General features: G+C 39.1%; 1 protein-coding gene across 6 annotated transcripts in view; it reads left to right on the top strand.

Moving 5' to 3' along the window:
- The window catches only part of HECTD1 (HECT domain E3 ubiquitin protein ligase 1), a 106,031-nt gene extending 90,836 nt beyond the window's left edge, over positions 1 to 15,195 (top strand). For all 6 annotated transcript variants that reach the window (XM_055097451.2, XM_034937390.3, XM_055097449.2 and 3 more), the window contains 13 exons: positions 975 to 1,029; positions 1,257 to 1,439; positions 1,832 to 2,039; positions 2,127 to 2,212; positions 2,773 to 2,900; positions 5,720 to 5,921; positions 7,614 to 7,751; positions 8,065 to 8,672; positions 9,650 to 9,728; positions 9,842 to 9,935; positions 12,246 to 12,396; positions 13,981 to 14,125; positions 14,238 to 15,195. In XM_055097451.2, coding sequence (XP_054953426.1) covers positions 975 to 1,029; positions 1,257 to 1,439; positions 1,832 to 2,039; positions 2,127 to 2,212; positions 2,773 to 2,900; positions 5,720 to 5,921; positions 7,614 to 7,751; positions 8,065 to 8,672; positions 9,650 to 9,728; positions 9,842 to 9,935; positions 12,246 to 12,396; positions 13,981 to 14,125; positions 14,238 to 14,375 — 2,215 coding nt within the window. In that variant the 3' untranslated portion in view covers positions 14,376 to 15,195. The remainder of the gene's footprint in view (positions 1 to 974; positions 1,030 to 1,256; positions 1,440 to 1,831; positions 2,040 to 2,126; positions 2,213 to 2,772; positions 2,901 to 5,719; positions 5,922 to 7,613; positions 7,752 to 8,064; positions 8,673 to 9,649; positions 9,729 to 9,841; positions 9,936 to 12,245; positions 12,397 to 13,980; positions 14,126 to 14,237) is intronic.
- Positions 15,196 to 18,706: the final 3,511 nt, after the last annotated feature.

Below are 18,706 nucleotides of genomic sequence, written 5' to 3'. Positions count from 1 at the left end.
GTAATGGCCAATTAAAGTAATGTAGGTCCTTTTGAAATAGAACAGAAAATCATAACGGTATTCTCCCGCCCTTCAGTTTTTTTCCCCCAAGTTCCCAAGAGCTAGGAAAACCTCCCTTCAATTTTTATTACAGTTTAAAAATTGATCTCAACTGCCTTATTTGAACATAAGCACTCCTGATCATTGTTATTTCTATCCTTCTTTCCATCTAGACACAGAGAACCTGTTTCTTATCCCATTGTATTTTTACAACAGTTACAGCCATGTGCTACGTAACAACTTTTCAGTCAGTGATGGACCATGTATGACAGGGGTCCCATAAGATTATAAAACCACATTTTTACTGTACCTTTTTTATGTTTAGATACACAAATACCATTGTGTTACAGTTGCCTATAGTATTCAGTACAGTGATATGCTGTTAAGGTTCGTGGCCTAGGAAAAATAGGCTATAACACATAGCCTACGTAGATAGTACGCTATACCATTTTGTTTTGTGTAATGCACTCAGTGATGTTTCACAACCACCGAATCACCTAATGCTGCATAACACTTGATACAGTCATATCTTTAAAAGTTCTAGATTTGATACATGCTTTCTTTGTAATAATGATAAATTTATAAATCATAATTCAGGAATATGGTTTCTGCTACTTTGCCTTATGTTTAACAAATTAACATTTTTTCTTAAAAATACTCCTTGAGGCTGGGTGTCGTGACACATCTTAACCCCAGCACTTTGGGAGGCCAAGGCAGGAGCATTGCTTGAAACCAGGAGTTTGAAACTAGCCTGGACAACATAGCAAAACCTTATCTCTACAAAAAATCTAGAAAAAAAGAATCCTCCTTGAGTTCAGTGTTCAGTGCAGGCATATATCTAGTGAATGACATTCACTTTTTTTTAAAAGAATTGAAGCCTTATTGGAAATAATCACAAATTATATATGAATTAACTTGAATATCTTCATGTTTAGAATCATGTACAGAGAAATGAAGGATTCTGATAAAGAAAAGGAAAATGGAAAAATGGTAAGTTATTTTAGAACATTGGTCTTACTCTTGGCTATTTAGTTAAAAGAAGAAAGATAGTAAAACTAACACAGTATTGCAATTGAACGTTGAAGGGAATAATAACTAACATGGAATTCTTTAGATTAGACCAAGTGCATGATCTTAAAGCTACCTCATGTAATGCATGTGAAATATCATAGACTTTATAATTGGGAAAGGCCAACATTTGGTTTTTCCTGTTGTAGGGTTGCTGGTCTATAGAGCATGTGGAGCAGTACCTTGGCACTGATGAATTACCAAAGAATGACTTGATAACCTACCTGCAGAAGAATGCAGACGCTGCTTTCCTGCGCCACTGGAAATTAACTGGCACTAATAAAAGTATTAGGAAAAACAGAAATTGTTCTCAGCTCATAGCTGCATATAAGGTATATATTGGCATCAAAACACTATTTTGATTGCAAATGGCTTCGTGCTTTGTTTTGCAGCTTTGGAAGCTTCTTAAGGAACAGCAGTTCATTGAGACATAATTTTAAAAATGAGGTTGAATTAACACTGTTAATGCACAAATTCTAAAATTTCAAATATGGCTGGTAGCATTGGATCTGAATGCAGACTTTGACCATGGCTTAGAGTGGTTATATTTTATTTGGGAATTTTAATGGTTTAGAATGCCTTGATTTATGTCTTGTGTTATGTTTTTATTTAAAAAGAAGGCACTTTAAAAAATTCCAACCCTTTCATAGTGGTATTGATACAATGATACACTGTTTTTCTTGAAAATGTGATTAATGGCCAGTTTTTCTAATTGTTTCTATAGGATTTTTGTGAGCATGGAACAAAGTCTGGGTTAAACCAGGGGGCCATTTCTACTCTTCAAAGTAGTGATATTCTTAATTTAACAAAAGAACAACCTCAGGCCAAAGCAGGCAATGGACAGAACTCTTGTGGAGTAGAAGATGTCCTTCAGCTTCTGCGTATTCTGTATATAGTTGCAAGTGACCCTTATTCAAGAATATCCCAGGAAGGTCTGTAAGAAGCCTTGTTTCATTTCTATAGCAGTTTTAAAGCTAGTCAGTTTATATTTTTATTAATTTTATTAATTAATTTTATAGATGGTGATGAACAGCCTCAGTTTACTTTTCCACCAGATGAATTCACTAGCAAAAAAATTACAACAAAAATATTACAGCAGATTGAGGTAATAAAATCAGACAGCTGAACTCTTCATTCTATTACTGTTGGACTTTTCCTAATATTCCCTTTACTTTCTTTTCTACCTCTCACCATCTTTCCCTTCCCTCTGATTGGTAATTTGAGCTATATGGTCCTTTGCATTTATTTCCTAATTACAGGTTTATAATTGACTTGGTAATTTTTAATAATTGCCTTATAGGGTCAGGTATGGTGGCTCATGCCTGTAATTCCAGCATTTTGGGGGCCAAGGTGAGTGTATCGTTAGAGGCTAGGAGTTCGAGACCAGCCTGGCCAATATGGTGAAACCCAGTCTCTACTAAAAATACAAAAATCAGCTGGGCATGGTGGCACATGCCTATAATCCCAGCTACTTGGGTGGCTAGGGCAGGAGAATCGCTTGAACCCAGGAGGCAGAGGCTGCAGTGAGCCGAGATCGTACCACTGCACACCAGCCTGGGCAACAGAGTGAGACTCTGTCTCAAAGAAAAAAATGAATGAATGAATGCATGCATGCATGCATGAATGCCTTATAGCACTAAGACATTATTATTTGTTAATTCGCAGGAACCATTGGCACTGGCAAGTGGGGCTCTGCCAGACTGGTGTGAACAATTAACCAGCAAATGTCCTTTTCTAATACCATTTGAAACTAGACAGCTTTATTTCACATGTACAGCATTTGGCGCCTCAAGGTAAGAAGACTTTTTTTTATGTTTTTAGAATAAGTATGCTTTTATGTTATGTAAGTTGAAAATGTACAACTATACTGTCAAGACTGATAGAGGGAATATATTATCTTGTATTCTTATAAAGAATAGTCAGCATTGCCTTTTGGCCTGAACTACCAATCTTCTAGTAATTCGCCAAAATGACTAATCCAAAGGAAAGGAGGAGAGATACCCGATAGATGTTTTCTAGGTCTTTTAGAAAACATGGAGTTGTTCCTTTGGCCACGTATATGCAAATCTAAAAGAGAGGTGATACTGTAGACATTAAGGGAATGGGTACTGTTCAAAAAGGAATGCCCCACAAGTGTTACCATGGCTAAACTGGAAGAGTCTACAGTGTTACCCAGCAGGCTGTTGGCACTGCTGTTTTTTTGTTTTTGTTTTTGTTTTTGTTTTTTTGAGACAGAGTCTCGCTCTGTCGCCCAGGCAGGAGTGCAGTGGTGTGATCTCGGCTCACTGCAACCTCCGCCTCCCAGGTTCAAGCGATTCTCCTGCCTCAGCCCCCGAGTGGCTGGGATTACAGGTGCACGCCACCACGCGTGGCTAATGGCATTGTTGTAAACAAACAAGGGCAAGATTCTTACCAAGAGAATTAATGTGCATATTGAGCACATTAAGCACTCTAAGAGCCGAGATAGCTTCCTGAAACACATGAAGGAAAATGATCAGAAAAAGAAGGAAGCCAAAGAGAAAGGTACCTGCATTTAGCTGAAGTGCCAGCCTGTTCCATCCAGAGAAGCGCACTGTGTGAAAACCAAGGGAAAGAATTCTGAGCTGCTGGAACCTCTTCTCTGTGAATTCATGCATAATAGTGTTTAAAAAAAATAGCCAGGCACGGTGGCTCACGCCTGTAATCCCAGCACTTTGGGAGGCCGAGGCGGGCAGATCATGAGGTCAGGAGATCGAGACCATCCTGGCTAACGTGGTGAAACCCCATCTCTACTAAAAATACAAAAAGTTAGCTGGGTGTGGTGGCGGGCACCTGTAGTCTCAGCTACTTGGGAGGCTGAGGCAGGAGAATGGCGTGAACCCGGGAAGTGGAGCTTGCAGTGAGTAGAGATTGTGCCACTGCACTCCAGCCTGGGTGACAGAGTGAGACTCCATCTCAAAAAAATAGAAAATAAAGATAAAAATAAAAGACCTCTGGACTATAAAAATGTTTCTCTTCCTTGAGTAGAAGTGTGGTGTCCTCTCCCCCAAAGAAATACTTCAGGGAAATTTTAATTTTGTCCTAAGCCTAATTGTGTAATGTCTTTACTATTCAAATTTAATGTATTTCTTGCTGAAAGATGTGAGATGGCTTATTGTGCAACAAATTACTCAATTGGTTAGAAAATGGTCAGATATTATTTACGAAATATTTGTACTAGTTTGAAGATAGTCCCTCTAATCATGGAAGAAGTAATTTGCCAAAAAAAAAAAAGCATTTAAAAAGTTTCTGTTTTCAGGCTGGGCACGGTGGCCCATGCCTATAATTCCAGCACTTTGGGAGGCCAAGGCAGACACATCACTCGACGCCAGGAGTTTGAGACCAGCCTGGCCAATGTGGCAAAACCCCATCTCTACAAAAAAACACAAAAATTAGCTGGGCGTAATTCCAGCTTTTTAGGAGGCTGAGGCATAAGAATTTGCTTGAACCCGGGAGGCAGAAGTTGCAGTGAGCTGAGACTGCACCACTGCACTCCAGCCTGGGCGACAGAGCAAGACTCATTGTAGGTGCTCAATAAATATTTTGTTGAATGATTGTTTACCTTAAGTACTCTTCCAAAATAGTTGTAAAAAAAAAGTTATAATTTAAACTGTTTGTTTTCTTCCCTGATAGTTACATTTTTGTACCATTTAATGCCATTTACAAAGCATTTATATACATAGAACTATAGGCATGTTGTGATAACTGGCATTGATTATAATTTGTTTTATAAATGAGGAAATTGATTCTGCACATACTTAGCTGATTTGCCTAAGATCATGAGAAAATAGTAGCACACATGAGAGTAGAACCTTCAGCTTCTTATTCCTAATTATCGGTTCTTCCTCCCACCATAAATGGATTGTTATTAAAAAAAAGAAAATGTGGCCGGGTGTGGCGGCTCATGCCTGTAATCATAGCACTTTGGGAGGCTGAGGCGGGTGGATCAGTTAAGGCCAGAAATTCAAGACCAGCCTGGGCAACATGGCAGAACCCCCATCTCTACTAAAAATACAAAAATTAGCTGGGCGTGGTGGCACACACCTGTAATCCCAGCTACTGGGGAGGCTGAGGCAGGAGAATCACTTGAACCCGGGATAGGGAGGTTGCAGTGAGCCGAGATCATGCTACTGTACTCCAGCCTGGGTGACAGAACAAGACTCCATCTCAAAAAAAAAAAAAAAAGAAAAATTGTTTTAAAATTATAATTACCGTTTTGATGGTGGCTTTCAGTTTGAAAGATAGCTTAATCATTTCTAAATTTCTCTGATAGGAAACATTTTTCCTTTTTTTGAATGATGTTGGGGCTTGGACAACAGATTATTATTTTTATTGAACTGCTAAAATAAGGAGGCAAAATATAGACCCAGTACTTTCTCAGTTTGCTTAAGGCAGATTATAATAAAAGGAGTTTCATATATTTTTACTTGTGACAGGAAGCAGTTTATGTAACAAAAAAAGATTACTGTGTTTTAAAAATCACCTGAGAAAATATTATTTTTTAATTTCTTAAATCTTTGAATTCTGTTGCTGGTTTAGTAGTACATTCAGCTGTTAACGTATGCTGCAGCTCATAGATATTTTTCTATTTCAGAGCAATAGTATGGTTACAGAACCGACGTGAAGCCACTGTGGAACGAACGAGAACCACAAGCAGTGTTAGGCGAGATGACCCTGGAGAGTTTCGAGTTGGTCGTCTCAAGCATGAAAGAGTAAAAGTTCCACGTGGCGAGTCACTGATGGAATGGGCTGAGAATGTCATGCAAATACATGCAGATCGGAAATCAGTTCTTGAGGTAATCTCATATAAAATTAGATTTAGGGAACAGGAATGACACTTAGGGAACCAGCCCAATGTGTATCTTCACTGCATTAAAAACTGTGGTAGGTAAACATGAAGAGGGGTTTTCCTGTTCTGTAGGCAGAAGCCTTCTCCTCTGGCAGAGCATCTTTTTCATAAGAGGATGTCAGTCCACCTCCTTAGGGGTTAGGTCTTGTGCCATTAATGAGCAACAAAGAAGATCTCCACTCTTGAGGTGGCAAAGTGCTTGTTCTGCTTGAGGGCTTCTACCCATTTCATAACAAAGTTGGACTAAAATAGTAGTACTCACAAGGGATTCTTTTTTACTCTTACATTAAACTGTGCTGTTCGATATTTTGGGAGCACCTGGTTTTGTAATATTGTTTCACTTGAATTGTTCTTGGTATTATATCACTGGTCTGTGTTGAGACATGTTATAGCAAATGGTAGTATGACATTTAATATATTTAGTTTAGAAATGTTACTGTGGACATTGTTGGTTTTATTTCATATACACAGTATTCCCTATATGAGGAAGAGTGGAAATACGTCTCCTGTCACAGGGGTGAAGCCAACTGGTTTGTTTTTAACTTTTGGATCATAAACTAATTGCAAGAAATATGATACATCTCTAGAAGATGTCCAAGGCTTTACATCTTTCACTTTATATACAGACTTTGATTGTATTCCTCCTACCCTTATGTTCTTCTTCTTTTTTTTTTTTTAATAGAGACAAGTTCTCACTATGTTGCCCAGGCTGGTCTCAAACTCCTGGGCTCAAGTGATCCACCCGTTTCGGCCTCCCAAAGTGCTGGGATTACAGGCTTGAGCCACCATGCCCAGTTGTTTACATTCTTCTAATATAGATAATCTTTTTTTTTAACCATATGCTGTAGTTTTTATTATACTTTATGCAATCACTTTAAGGGTTTTTGTCCGTACTCTTCCTGTTGCAAAAATGATTTAAAGTGTCTTTAACTCAGAAATAAGCGGAAGAGGCGAGGCGCAGTGGCTCATGCCTGTAATCCCAGCACTTTGGGAGGCTGAGGTGGGTGGATCACCTGAGGTCAAGAGTTTGAGACCAGCCGGACCAACATAGTAAAACCCTGTCTCTACTGAAAATACAGAATTAGCTAGGCATGGTGGTGCATGCCGTAATCCCACCTACTTGGGAGGCCGAGGCAGGAAAATCGCCTGAACCCGGGAGGCAGAGGTTGCAGTGAGCTGAGATCGTGCCACTGCACTCCATCCTGGGCGACAAGAGTGAAACTGTCTCAAAAAATAAAAATTAAAAAGTGGAAGAGTCTAGGCTTTGGTGTCACACAGAGACACACAAAAGTCTGTTCACCATCATTTCTTCAAGCAAATGATTTAACCTCCTTATCTGAGATTTGGTTTCCTTTGGTGTAAAAAGGAAATAATTATTTTGCAGGGTTGTTGTGAGAAGTAAACGTATGAATGATGCTTGGCACAGTGCTTAAGCATGTAATAGTGTACAACAAGTGGACTCTTGTCTTTAGGAAAATTAAAATAACACTTCTGTGCTGTTTATAATATATATACACTGCTATTTTGAAAAAAGGTACATTACTGGATCAGATATGATAAATTTTGGCAAGAATTAGATTATTTTTAAAAACACCCCAAACTTTAAGTTTAACCCACAATTTATTTGTTCATATTTTAGGTTGAGTTTTTAGGAGAAGAAGGAACTGGCTTGGGACCCACATTAGAGTTTTATGCTCTAGTGGCAGCAGAATTCCAGAGAACTGACTTGGGAGCTTGGCTTTGTGATGATAATTTTCCAGATGATGAATCTCGTCACGTAAGAATATTTCTCATTTTGTGACTTGAGTTGTGACTCTGCTTTCAAAAGTGTTAAAAATAGGTTATGTGTTCAGAGCATAAGCCAGGTTTCTGACTCTACTTTTATTATTGAATAATCTTGATGCAATTAAAATAGTTCTAAAGCGATAAAATTTAGTCACCAAAAGCTATTTAATAAAATTATATACTTTTAGATAGCCAAATTCATGAAGATGTTTAATGTTTATGGATTTTTTTCTTAGATGATGATAGGCTTAGTTTCTATTACCTTTTGTTTAATTTTATTTGCATTTCACCCTCTAAAAAATTAGGTTGATCTTGGAGGTGGATTGAAACCTCCTGGATATTATGTGCAGAGGTCATGTGGACTGTTCACAGCACCATTTCCACAGGATAGTGATGAGCTTGAAAGGATCACGAAACTGTTTCATTTCCTTGGAATTTTCTTGGCCAAATGCATTCAAGACAATAGACTTGTGGACTTACCTATTTCTAAACCTTTTTTTAAACTTATGTGTATGGGTGACATTAAAAGCAATATGAGTAAACTGATTTATGAGTCACGAGGTGATAGAGACTTACACTGTACTGAAAGTCAGTCTGAAGCTTCTACAGAAGAAGGTCATGATTCACTCTCGGTAGGAAGCTTTGAAGAGGATTCAAAATCAGAATTTATTCTTGATCCCCCTAAACCAAAACCCCCAGCTTGGTTTAATGGAATTTTGACTTGGGAAGACTTTGAATTAGTAAACCCACACAGAGCCAGATTTTTAAAAGAAATTAAAGACCTTGCTATCAAGAGGCGCCAAATTTTAAGCAACAAAGGTCTTTCTGAAGATGAGAAGAACACAAAATTACAGGAACTAGTGCTGAAGAATCCATCAGGTTCTGGGCCTCCACTTAGCATAGAGGATTTAGGGTAAGCATTATATGTACATTCTTCAATCCAATGGGTGAATAAGTTTTAAAGCTTTTGTTTCTTTGTCGTCACTGATTTGCAATATATGAGTAAATAGTCTGTCAAAAACAGTAATATGCTGTAGGAAATATTGATGATCGACTTGAACCTTTGATTTAATATTATAAAGACAACACTCAGAATACTAGAATATTAGTTTATTAATCATCAAACCTTTAGAAGATTACCTGACTTAGCCAATGTGAATTTATATGCCTGTGTAAAATGTCCAGAGCCAACAATATTTTGACAAATTCATCTGCTAATATATGATTCACTTTGCAAAGCTCAAAAATTGGTTGGTATGTCAGCTTTATCACCAATGGCTGTAGCAGTTGAGATGCTGCAGAACTTTTGATAAAACTCTGTTACTTTATGTACAGGTAATTATCATATCTTCAGCTGTGATTTTAGGTTAACTGCAAGGCCTTTTTTTTTTAATGTTTGCTGATAATGTTGGTAAACTGTGTTTGATAAATGGTTATATATTCAAGGTTTTTTTAAATATATATTTTTGTACACAGCGTGATTGACTTCAGTAAAGCAACAGTTTCTTCCTAAAAGTCTTAAAAACATGTTGCTGTCATAATTCATTGCAAAATTTTTAGTTCATTAATTTTGTGCCATAAGTTAGAAGTAAAATATAGAAAGGTGGTTTCATGCAATCTTTGCAAAGCCAGACAGATTTGATAACAGTTGGCCTAGTAGATTTTGTCCACAGAATATTGCATTTAAAAAGTCCTCAACTTACTTCTAAGCTGGTGTACTGATTTTGTTGGAGGAGGAGAGGGGTGGGATTTATGGTTTTGATAGCCATGTTATTTTATTTAATTTTTTCTCTTGTACCCACTGATGGCAGATGATAGTAATGTTATAAAAATTAAACACCATTAGTAGTAGCTGCATGTCAGTTAATTTAATCTTTTTTGTCCTCCCAGTTTAAATTTCCAGTTTTGCCCTTCCTCAAGAATATATGGTTTTACAGCTGTGGATCTCAAGCCAAGTGGTGAAGATGAGGTAAAAAGTTTGCTTTTAATATAGTTGTAAGTTCTGAAATATCCTCTTAGCAAGGCCAGTTGTACTAGACACTCCTGAAATATTCCTAGATACTGACAAATTTTCTTTTGCAGATGATAACAATGGATAATGCAGAAGAATATGTGGATTTGATGTTTGACTTTTGTATGCATACGGGTATTCAGAAACAAATGGAAGCCTTTAGAGGTAATTTTAAAGGATTTTTAGCATAATTGCTCTCCTTTCACTTTGAGACAGTTGAAATTATGGTCAAGAATTGCTGGTGGTCGGCTGGGCATGGTGGCTCACACCTGTAATCCCAGCACTTTGGGAGGCTGAGGCGGGAGGATCACCTGAGGTTGGGAGTTCGAGACCAGCCTGACCAACATAGAGAAACCCTGTCTTTACTAAAAATACAAAATTAGCTGGGCATGGTGGCGCATGCCTGTAATCCCAGCTACTCGGGAGACTGAGGCAGGGGAATTGCTTGAACCCGGGAGGCGAGGTTGCGGTGAGCCGAGATCACACCATTGCACTCCAGCCTGGGCGATAAGCAAAACTCCGCTGCACAAAAAAAAAAAAAAAAAAAAGAATTGATGGTGGTCGGGTGTGGTGGTGGCTCACACTTGTAATCTCAGCACTTTGGGAGGCTGAAGCAGGAGGATCGCTTGAGCCCAGGAGTTCCAAGACCAGCCTGGGCAACATGGCAAGACTCCATCTCTACAAAACATTTTTTTAAAAATTAGCTAGATGTGGTGGCATGTGCCTGTGGTCCCAGCTACCGGCAAGGCTGAAGTGGGAGAATAGTTTGAGCCTGGGAGGCTGAGGCTGCAGTGAGCCATGTTTGTGCCACTGCACTCCAGCCTGGGCAACAGAGGGAGACCTTGCCTCAACAAAGAAAGAAAGAAAGTGGACATAGGTTGCATACATTCTAGATTACTTGATCAGGATGAATTAACATGAAAGAATCATGATGGGAACAAAGTATATTACAAGGTAAATTACTTTTGAAAATGAGAACACAGTTTTGCCTGACTTGTATGACAGAAAGAGCTGGTGAACTCCAGACTGAGTAGTAATAAGAGTTTACATACTGACCATAGCAACTGAATGTTCTCTCTCTGTTCACGTTTGTGATGTTAAGCAGGGATTTCTAATTTAAAATACAGTTTTAATTTCAAGCTGTCTTAATTTATGCTTGTTTATTCAAACATTTATGAATGTTGAATATTCATCTTCTGTCCATTTCATCAGTAATGGGTATTTTTTTATTGTTGCATAATATATGTACATGTTTATGGGGCATTTTGATACATAGAATGTGTAATGATAAAATCAGTATTTAGGACATCCATCATCTTGGACATTTATCATTTCTATGTGTTGGGAACATTCAAATTATTCTCTTCTAGCTTCTTTGAAATATATATTATTGTTAACTATAGTCACCCTACTATGCTAGAAAACATTAGAACTTACTCCTTTTATTTAATTGTAAGTTTGTACCCATTAAACTACCTCTCTTCATCCACCCCCACATGCAACATTCCCAGCCTCTGATACCATTCTTTTCTTTACCTTTATGAGATCAACTTTGTTGTTTTTGTTTTTTTGAGACGGAGTTTTTGCTCTTGTTTCCCAGGCTGGAGTGTGATGGCACGAACTCAGCTCACTGCAACCTCCACCTCCTGGGTTCAGGCGATTTTCCTGCTTCAGCCTCCCGAGTAGCTGGGATTATAGGCATGCACCACCACACCCGGCTAATTTTGTATTTTTAGTGGAGATGGGGTTTCCCCATGTTGGTCAGGCTGGTCTCGAACTCCCACCCTCAGGTGATCTGCCCACCTCGGCCTCCCAAAGTGCTGAGATTACAGGTGTGAGCCACCTTGTCCGGCCAAGATCAACTTTTTAAGTTCCCACATATGAGTGGGAACATGTGATACTTGTCTTTCTGTGCTTGGCTTTTTTCACTTAATATAATGACCTCCAGTTCCACCCATGTTCCTACAAATGAAAAGATTTCATTTTTTTTTTTTTTTTTGAGACGGAGTCTCAGGCTGGAGTCCCAGGCTGGAGTGCAGTGGTGCCATCTCGGCTCACTGCAAGCTCCGCTTCCTGGATTCACGCCATTCTCCTGCCTCAGCCTCCCGAGTAGCTGGGACTACAGGCAGCCGCCACCACACCCGGCTAATTTTTTGTATATTTAGTAGAGACGGGGTTTCACTGTGTTAGCCAGGATGGTCTCAATCTCCTGACCTCATGATCTGCCTGCCTCGGCCTTCCAAAGTGCTGGGATTACAGGCGTGAGCCACCGTGCCCAGCGCATTCTTTTTTATGGTTGCATAGTATTCCATTGTGTACATATACCACATTTTCTTTACACATTCATCCCTTGATAGATACTTAGATTGATTCTGATAATGGGTATTTTGGTTTGAAATTTGGTATTTTGGAATCGTAACTTGGAAACTGAGTTGTATGTTTGTTTTTTGTGTTTCCGTTACATGTACGATGTAGATGGGTTTAATAAAGTTTTTCCAATGGAGAAATTAAGTTCCTTCAGCCATGAAGAAGTCCAAATGATTCTTTGTGGAAACCAGTCACCATCCTGGGCAGCAGAGGATATTATCAATTACACTGAACCGAAGCTGGGTTATACACGTGACAGGTATGTGATACTATTTTCTAAGATCAACAAAATTATTTATATTCCCCAAATCAAATGACAGATTCTCTAAAGAACTTTAATTCAGTGAGTATCATAAAGTAAGTGAGAAAGCAGTGGTGTCTCACAGTTACCAGAATGCATATCCACTGATAAGGCTGGGAGGATACAAAAAGACAACTGACAGCAGGCCGGGCGTGGTGGCTCACACCTGTAATCCCAGCACTTTGGGAGGCTAAGGCGGGCGGATCACTTGAGGTCAGGAGTTTGAGACCAGCCTGGCCAACACGGTGAAATCTCGTTTCTACTAAAAATACAAAAATTAGCTGGGCGTGGTGGCAGATGCCTGTAATCCCAGCTACTTGGGAGGCTGAGACAGGAGAATCACTTGAACCCAAGAGGTGGAGGTTGCAGTGAGCCAAGATCATGCCATTGCACTCCAGCCTGGGCAACAAGAGGGAAACTCTGTCTCAAAAAAAAAAAAAGACAACTGACATCATGGCTGATGTTGATTCCTTTCCTCGTTGTGTTTTAATTGTTCATTTTTAAAATTTGGTAAATTGTAAGCTGTTGGGCTATATACGTTTATATTAAACTTTTTATTGAATATAACAGATAAGTACACACATCATATATACAGTTTAGAGGATTTTCTCAAAATGAACACACCTGTATAATTGGTATCCAGAATATGAAACAACTTCAAAAATCCCCCTTCCCACCATATTCTTTTCTATTAATCTAATCACCATATGTTGATCAGTTTTGCTTGCTTTTGAACTTTTAATATATGAAATCATGTAGTCTGTTTTCTTTGTGGTCTGGTTTCTTTTGAGTAATATTATGATTATGAAATTTATCCATGTTGTGGCATGTCGTTCATTTACTATTTCATTACATAAATGTATCACAAGATAATTATTTTGCTGGAATAAAAATTATTTCAGATCCCCTTTGGTATATTTATCTGTATTTGAAATGATTTTGCCAGTGCATCCTGTGTTTTTATGATTTGCTGACTTTGTTGCAGAATAGATGGACCCCATACACTGTCAGTATTTTTTAGTTCTTACAATTTGTAAGTTCAAGACAGTCTTTGAGGGATTTTTATTTTTATTTTTGAGATGGAGTTTCGCTCTTATTGTCCAGACTGGAATGCAATGGCACAATCTCAGCTCATTGAAACCTCTATCTCCCAGGTTCAAGCGATTCTCCTGCCTTAGCCTCCCAAGTAGCTGGGATTACAGGCGTGCGCCACCACGCCCAGCTAATTTTGTATTTTTAGTAGAGACGGGGTTTCACCATGTTTGTCAGGCTGCTGTTGAACTCGACCTCAGGTGATCCACCCGCCTCAGCCTCCCAAGGTGCTGGGATTACAGGTATGAGCCACCACACCTGGCCAGGGATATTTTTAAAGTAGCTTATATTAGCCCATTTCATACTTACCCAAGAGTCTCTAGATGTGTTGTTGTTCTGGTGTGAGGATATTGTTTTTTAGGGGGCTTGTTGCTGCCTTAGAAAGTAGTGGTAGTGATTTTCATTTAAATCTGCAGTCAACTCAATATAACTATATTTTTGTTCTTTTAGCCCTGGTTTCCTGAGGTTTGTGAGGGTTTTATGTGGCATGTCTTCTGATGAAAGAAAAGCATTCTTGCAGTTTACCACTGGTTGTTCAACTCTACCCCCAGGTGGACTGGCTAACCTGCATCCCAGGCTCACGGTTGTACGCAAGGTACAAGCTCTCTGGCTAATGGGGAATCCAAATGGAATTTAGTTACTTTACTTTTGAAAGAAAGAAGTATTTAAACTCATGGTCTTCTGTTGTGTTTGCTTTCTTGTTGTAGGTTGATGCTACTGATGCAAGCTATCCATCAGTCAATACATGTGTGCATTACCTTAAGTTGCCTGAATATTCTTCCGAGGAGATCATGAGAGAGCGCCTGCTAGCTGCTACAATGGAGAAAGGCTTTCATCTCAATTGAGCTTTGAAGTGCAATGGGAGACATCAGAGACTTTAAAAATACTAGTGAAGCCTCTTGTGTTTGTGTGCAGAGAAGTATATGATCCACCATGCTAATGACACTTGCCTTTTTTTCCACCATTAAGGCTTTAAGAACATGTGGAATAAGTTTTTTAGCTGCTAATGACAAAACAAATCCTGTAACTACCCAGCCAGCAAGTATATAGCACAGAACACTGTGTTACTTTACAAGGGCTTATGTGACTGGAATAAGGTGGTCCCACTTGACTGTTCCAAAGAGCAGCTTCTCAGATCTTCAGTGTTCACTGGTAAATTTCTAACAGTGTATTTGTGTAAAGTTTGTCATTTCATACTCCATACACTACAGTTGCCGTCACTGATCCCTGTTTTGCTGGCTTTTAAGCTACTTGGTCAAAAATCCTGCTTCCTTAAAACATAGAGAATTAATGAGCATCTCAAGCTTTTTCTTTTCCTTTTTAATGATGCCTGCACTATCAAGAGTATTCTAGTGTTCTCTCTTTGTTTGGCATATAATCATGCACCAACCTTTTTATTTCTTTAAGGTGGGAGTATATTTTTATTTCCTAAATGCCATACTATGAAGATCAAAGTCTTAAGTGTGTTTGTGCAGCTCAAAAATGAAGATGTATTAAGGGGGAAAACACTGGTCTAAGTGCAAGGCACACTTAAAGCAAGTTTTACTTTTGGTTGTATTTTCTTTGTATATTATAAACATTTATTTAACTTGTTGCCGTTTGAAGTAAAAAATTTCCAAAATGTATGCTCAACAATAATCATTAAAATGTTTGCAGCGTACAGAACTGTGTCATGTGACTATTTCAATGCAGTCATCAGACTTAAGAGCTTTAGCAGGTACTTGTCATTTTGAATCATCCAGTGTTTTCTGAAATTACTACATAAAGAAATGTGTTTTTCTATAGTAAATACGGGTATTAAAATTGAAAGGCTAGAAGAAATATATATTCACACACTTGTGATCCAATGGTTGGGTTCAGTTTTAAAGTATGCCTCAGCTAGAACTGACCAGTTACTTGTGTTATTTTTTTTAAAAAACACCAGATCCACAACTTAACTATTGTATCTATAAGGATATGTAAGTAAGGATGTAAGTGAGATCCAAGAATGATTTTTAAATGTTGTGTGTCAAAACACCGGGATACTGCTGTTTTCTGGTTTTGAAGAAGGGACTGTATTTCCAAATTCCAAAGTAGATTTTCCAAATTCCAGTTATTACCATATCTGTGCTTATAGGTGAAAGGAAAGACACTAGGCCTGATTTAGCCAAATAGCTTTTTTTTTTTTTTTTTTTTTTTTTAAAGACAGGCTCTTGCTGTGTTACCCAGGCTGGTCTCAAACTCCTAGGTTCAAGCAGTCCTGCCACCACAGCTTCTGGAGTAGCTGGGATTACAGATGTGTATCACCACACCTGGCTCAAATGGTTTTTTAAGGAACCAAAAGCATGTTTGAAATTGCCCAGTATCGACCTGTTTAAAAGGCAAATTCTCTGCCTATGAGAGATATCTTCTGCTATAATTACAAGTCTCTAAGATGTCTATCAGTAGTCAGCTTTTACCAAGACTAGCCTGGCACCAGGGTTAGCAAACTATGGCCTGCTGCCTGTTTTTGAATGGCCCATGGCTAAGCATGGCTTTAAAATTTTTTAATTGTTGGGGAAAAAAAATCAAAAGAATAATATTTTATGTGAAAATTATGAAATTTAAATTTCAGTGTCCACAAATAAACACAGCCATGTTCACTCATTTACATGGTTGCTTTTGCACTGCAATGGCAGAATTGAGTAGTTAGCAGAGACCATATGGTCCACAAAGCCTAAAATATTTACTATTTGGCCTTTTACAGAAAAAGCTTGCTGAACCCTGGTCTGGCAGGTGGCTACAGCAGATAAATTGATAACTTTACATAAAATCGGGCAGGGCACGGTGGCTCACATCTGTAATTGCAGCACTCTGGGAGGCCGAGCAGGGTGGATCACCTGAGGTCAGGAGTTTGAGACCAGCCTGACCAACATGGTGAAACCCTGTCTCAACTAAAAATATAAAAATTAGCCGGGCATGGTGGCACATGCCTGTAATCCCAGCTACTCTGGAGGCTGAAGCAGGAGAATTGCTTGAACCCGGGAGGCAGTGGTTGCAGTGAGCCGAGATTGTGCCATTGCACTCCAGCCTGGGCAACAAGAGCGAAACTCTGTCTCAGAAAAAATAAAAACAAAGTTTATATAAAATCATAGCTGTTTTTGAAATATTAGGAGTCTTCCTCAGAAAAAGTCCAAGAACAAGGTAAGGCTGGCCAAATATAAGTATGAAAAGTCACTTAAAGCATCTTAGTGAAGTTATATGGCGACACAGCCTGTAAGTACACATATGCATGAGTCAAGTGTTCTGAGACATCTACCGGGGTCTCCACCTCAACTGTAAGTTCTTAAATATTGTTTCTTATGATACCTACCAACTATTTTTTTTTAACTGTTATTCTCTCAAGGTTCTAAAATCTGTGCCGAGATGTAATTCAACTACTATTTTGGTGTGACCCAAAAATTAATTTTGTTCACTCCCTAGCTACTCTGGTGTACCAGTTTCAGCAGTTACCTGAATGTGCTACTGATGAAGTACCTACCAACTAGGACAGTGTTTCCCAACTAATGTGTCTGAGAAAGACCCTCCATAGCACTTCGGTCTACACTGGGCTTTCCCCAGACCTTGGCTACTTGATACAAAGGTGTATCTACACACAAACCACTCATTGTTCCCACGGGTCAGAAGCCTTCCTTTTGCCTTCCTGAACGAGTCCAAAAACAACTCAGGTTTGGAGTCCACTATTGACTGTCTGCATTTTTATAGACATAAACCTTGATATTGCAAGTGGATTTTTAGAACAGGATAAAAAAAAGGCTCCACTGCCTACCCCCAACAATACACAGACAAACCAAACGGAACAGTGCTGAATGATATCTCTGAAACGTGCATTTGGCCAGGCGTGGTGGCTCACGCCTGTAATCCCAGCAGTTTGGGAAGCCAAGGTGGGCGAATCACTTGAGGTCAGGGCTTTGAGACCAGCCTGGCCAACATGATGAAACCCCATCTCTACTAAAAATACAAAAATTAGTCCAGTGTGGTGGCACACGCCTGTAATCCCAGCTGCTCGGGAAGCTGAGGCAGGAGAATTGCTTAAACCTGGGAGGCAGAGGTTGCAGTGAGCTGAGATCATGCTACTGCATTCCAGCCTGGACAACCAAGCGAGACTCTCTCAAGAAAAAAAAATGCATTTATGTCCTATTTTAGAGGCTGGAGTGTCACAGAAGAATGAACTATTGGATCATTCCATAGGCTGGGACAGTATCTTAATATACCAAAAATAGATTTTGGCCGGGCAGGGTAGCTCATGCCTGTAATTCTTGCACTTTGGGAGACTGAGGTGAGAGGATTGCTTGAGCCCAGGAGTTTGAGACCAGCCTGGGGAACATAGTGAGACCCCGTCTCTATATTTAAAGGAAAAAGATTTCTACTTTCTTCATTGCACCTGACCTCCCACCCCTACATGCATATATATAGTAGACCTCCCTATTCTTGGGGGATAAGTTCTAAGACCCCCAGTGGATATCTGAAACTGGGGATATCTGAAACTGAGGATAGTACCAAATCCTATATATAGAGAGAGAAAGAGAATGTTTTTTCCTATACATACATACCTATGATAAAGTTTATAAATTAGGCACAGTAAGATTAACAACAATAATAGAACAATTATTACAATATAAGAAAGTTATGTGAAAGCTGGGCATGGTGGTGTGCACCTATAGCTCCAGCTACTTGGAAGGCTGAGCAGGAGGATGGCTTGAGCCCAGGAGTTCAAATCCAGCCTGGGTAACAGAGACCCCCATCTCTTAAAAAACAAAAGATGGCCAGGTGTGGTAGCTCATACCTGTAATCCCAGCACTCAGAGGCTGAGGTAAGGAGGATCGCTTGAGCCCAGGAATTCAAGACTAGCCTGGGCAACATATGGAGACCTTGTCTCTACAAAAAATAAAAAAAATTAGCTGAGTGGGGTGGCACACACCTGTGGTCCCGGCTACCTGGGAAGCTGAGATGGGAGGATTGCTTGAGCCCAAGGGGTTGAGGCTGCAGTGAGCCGTAATCATGCCACTGCACTGCAGCCTGGGCAACAGAGCAAGACCCTGTCTTTAAAAAAGAAAAATTATATATATAAAAAATATATATGATATATAATATATATCATATATCATATATGATATATATGATATATAATATATATCATATATCATATATGATATAT

The sequence above is a fragment of the Pan paniscus genome, chromosome 15 (assembly GCF_029289425.2).
Source record: "Pan paniscus chromosome 15, NHGRI_mPanPan1-v2.0_pri, whole genome shotgun sequence".
Lineage (NCBI taxonomy): Eukaryota > Metazoa > Chordata > Mammalia > Primates > Hominidae > Pan > Pan paniscus.
This window is presented reverse-complemented; position numbering and strand designations above follow the sequence as displayed.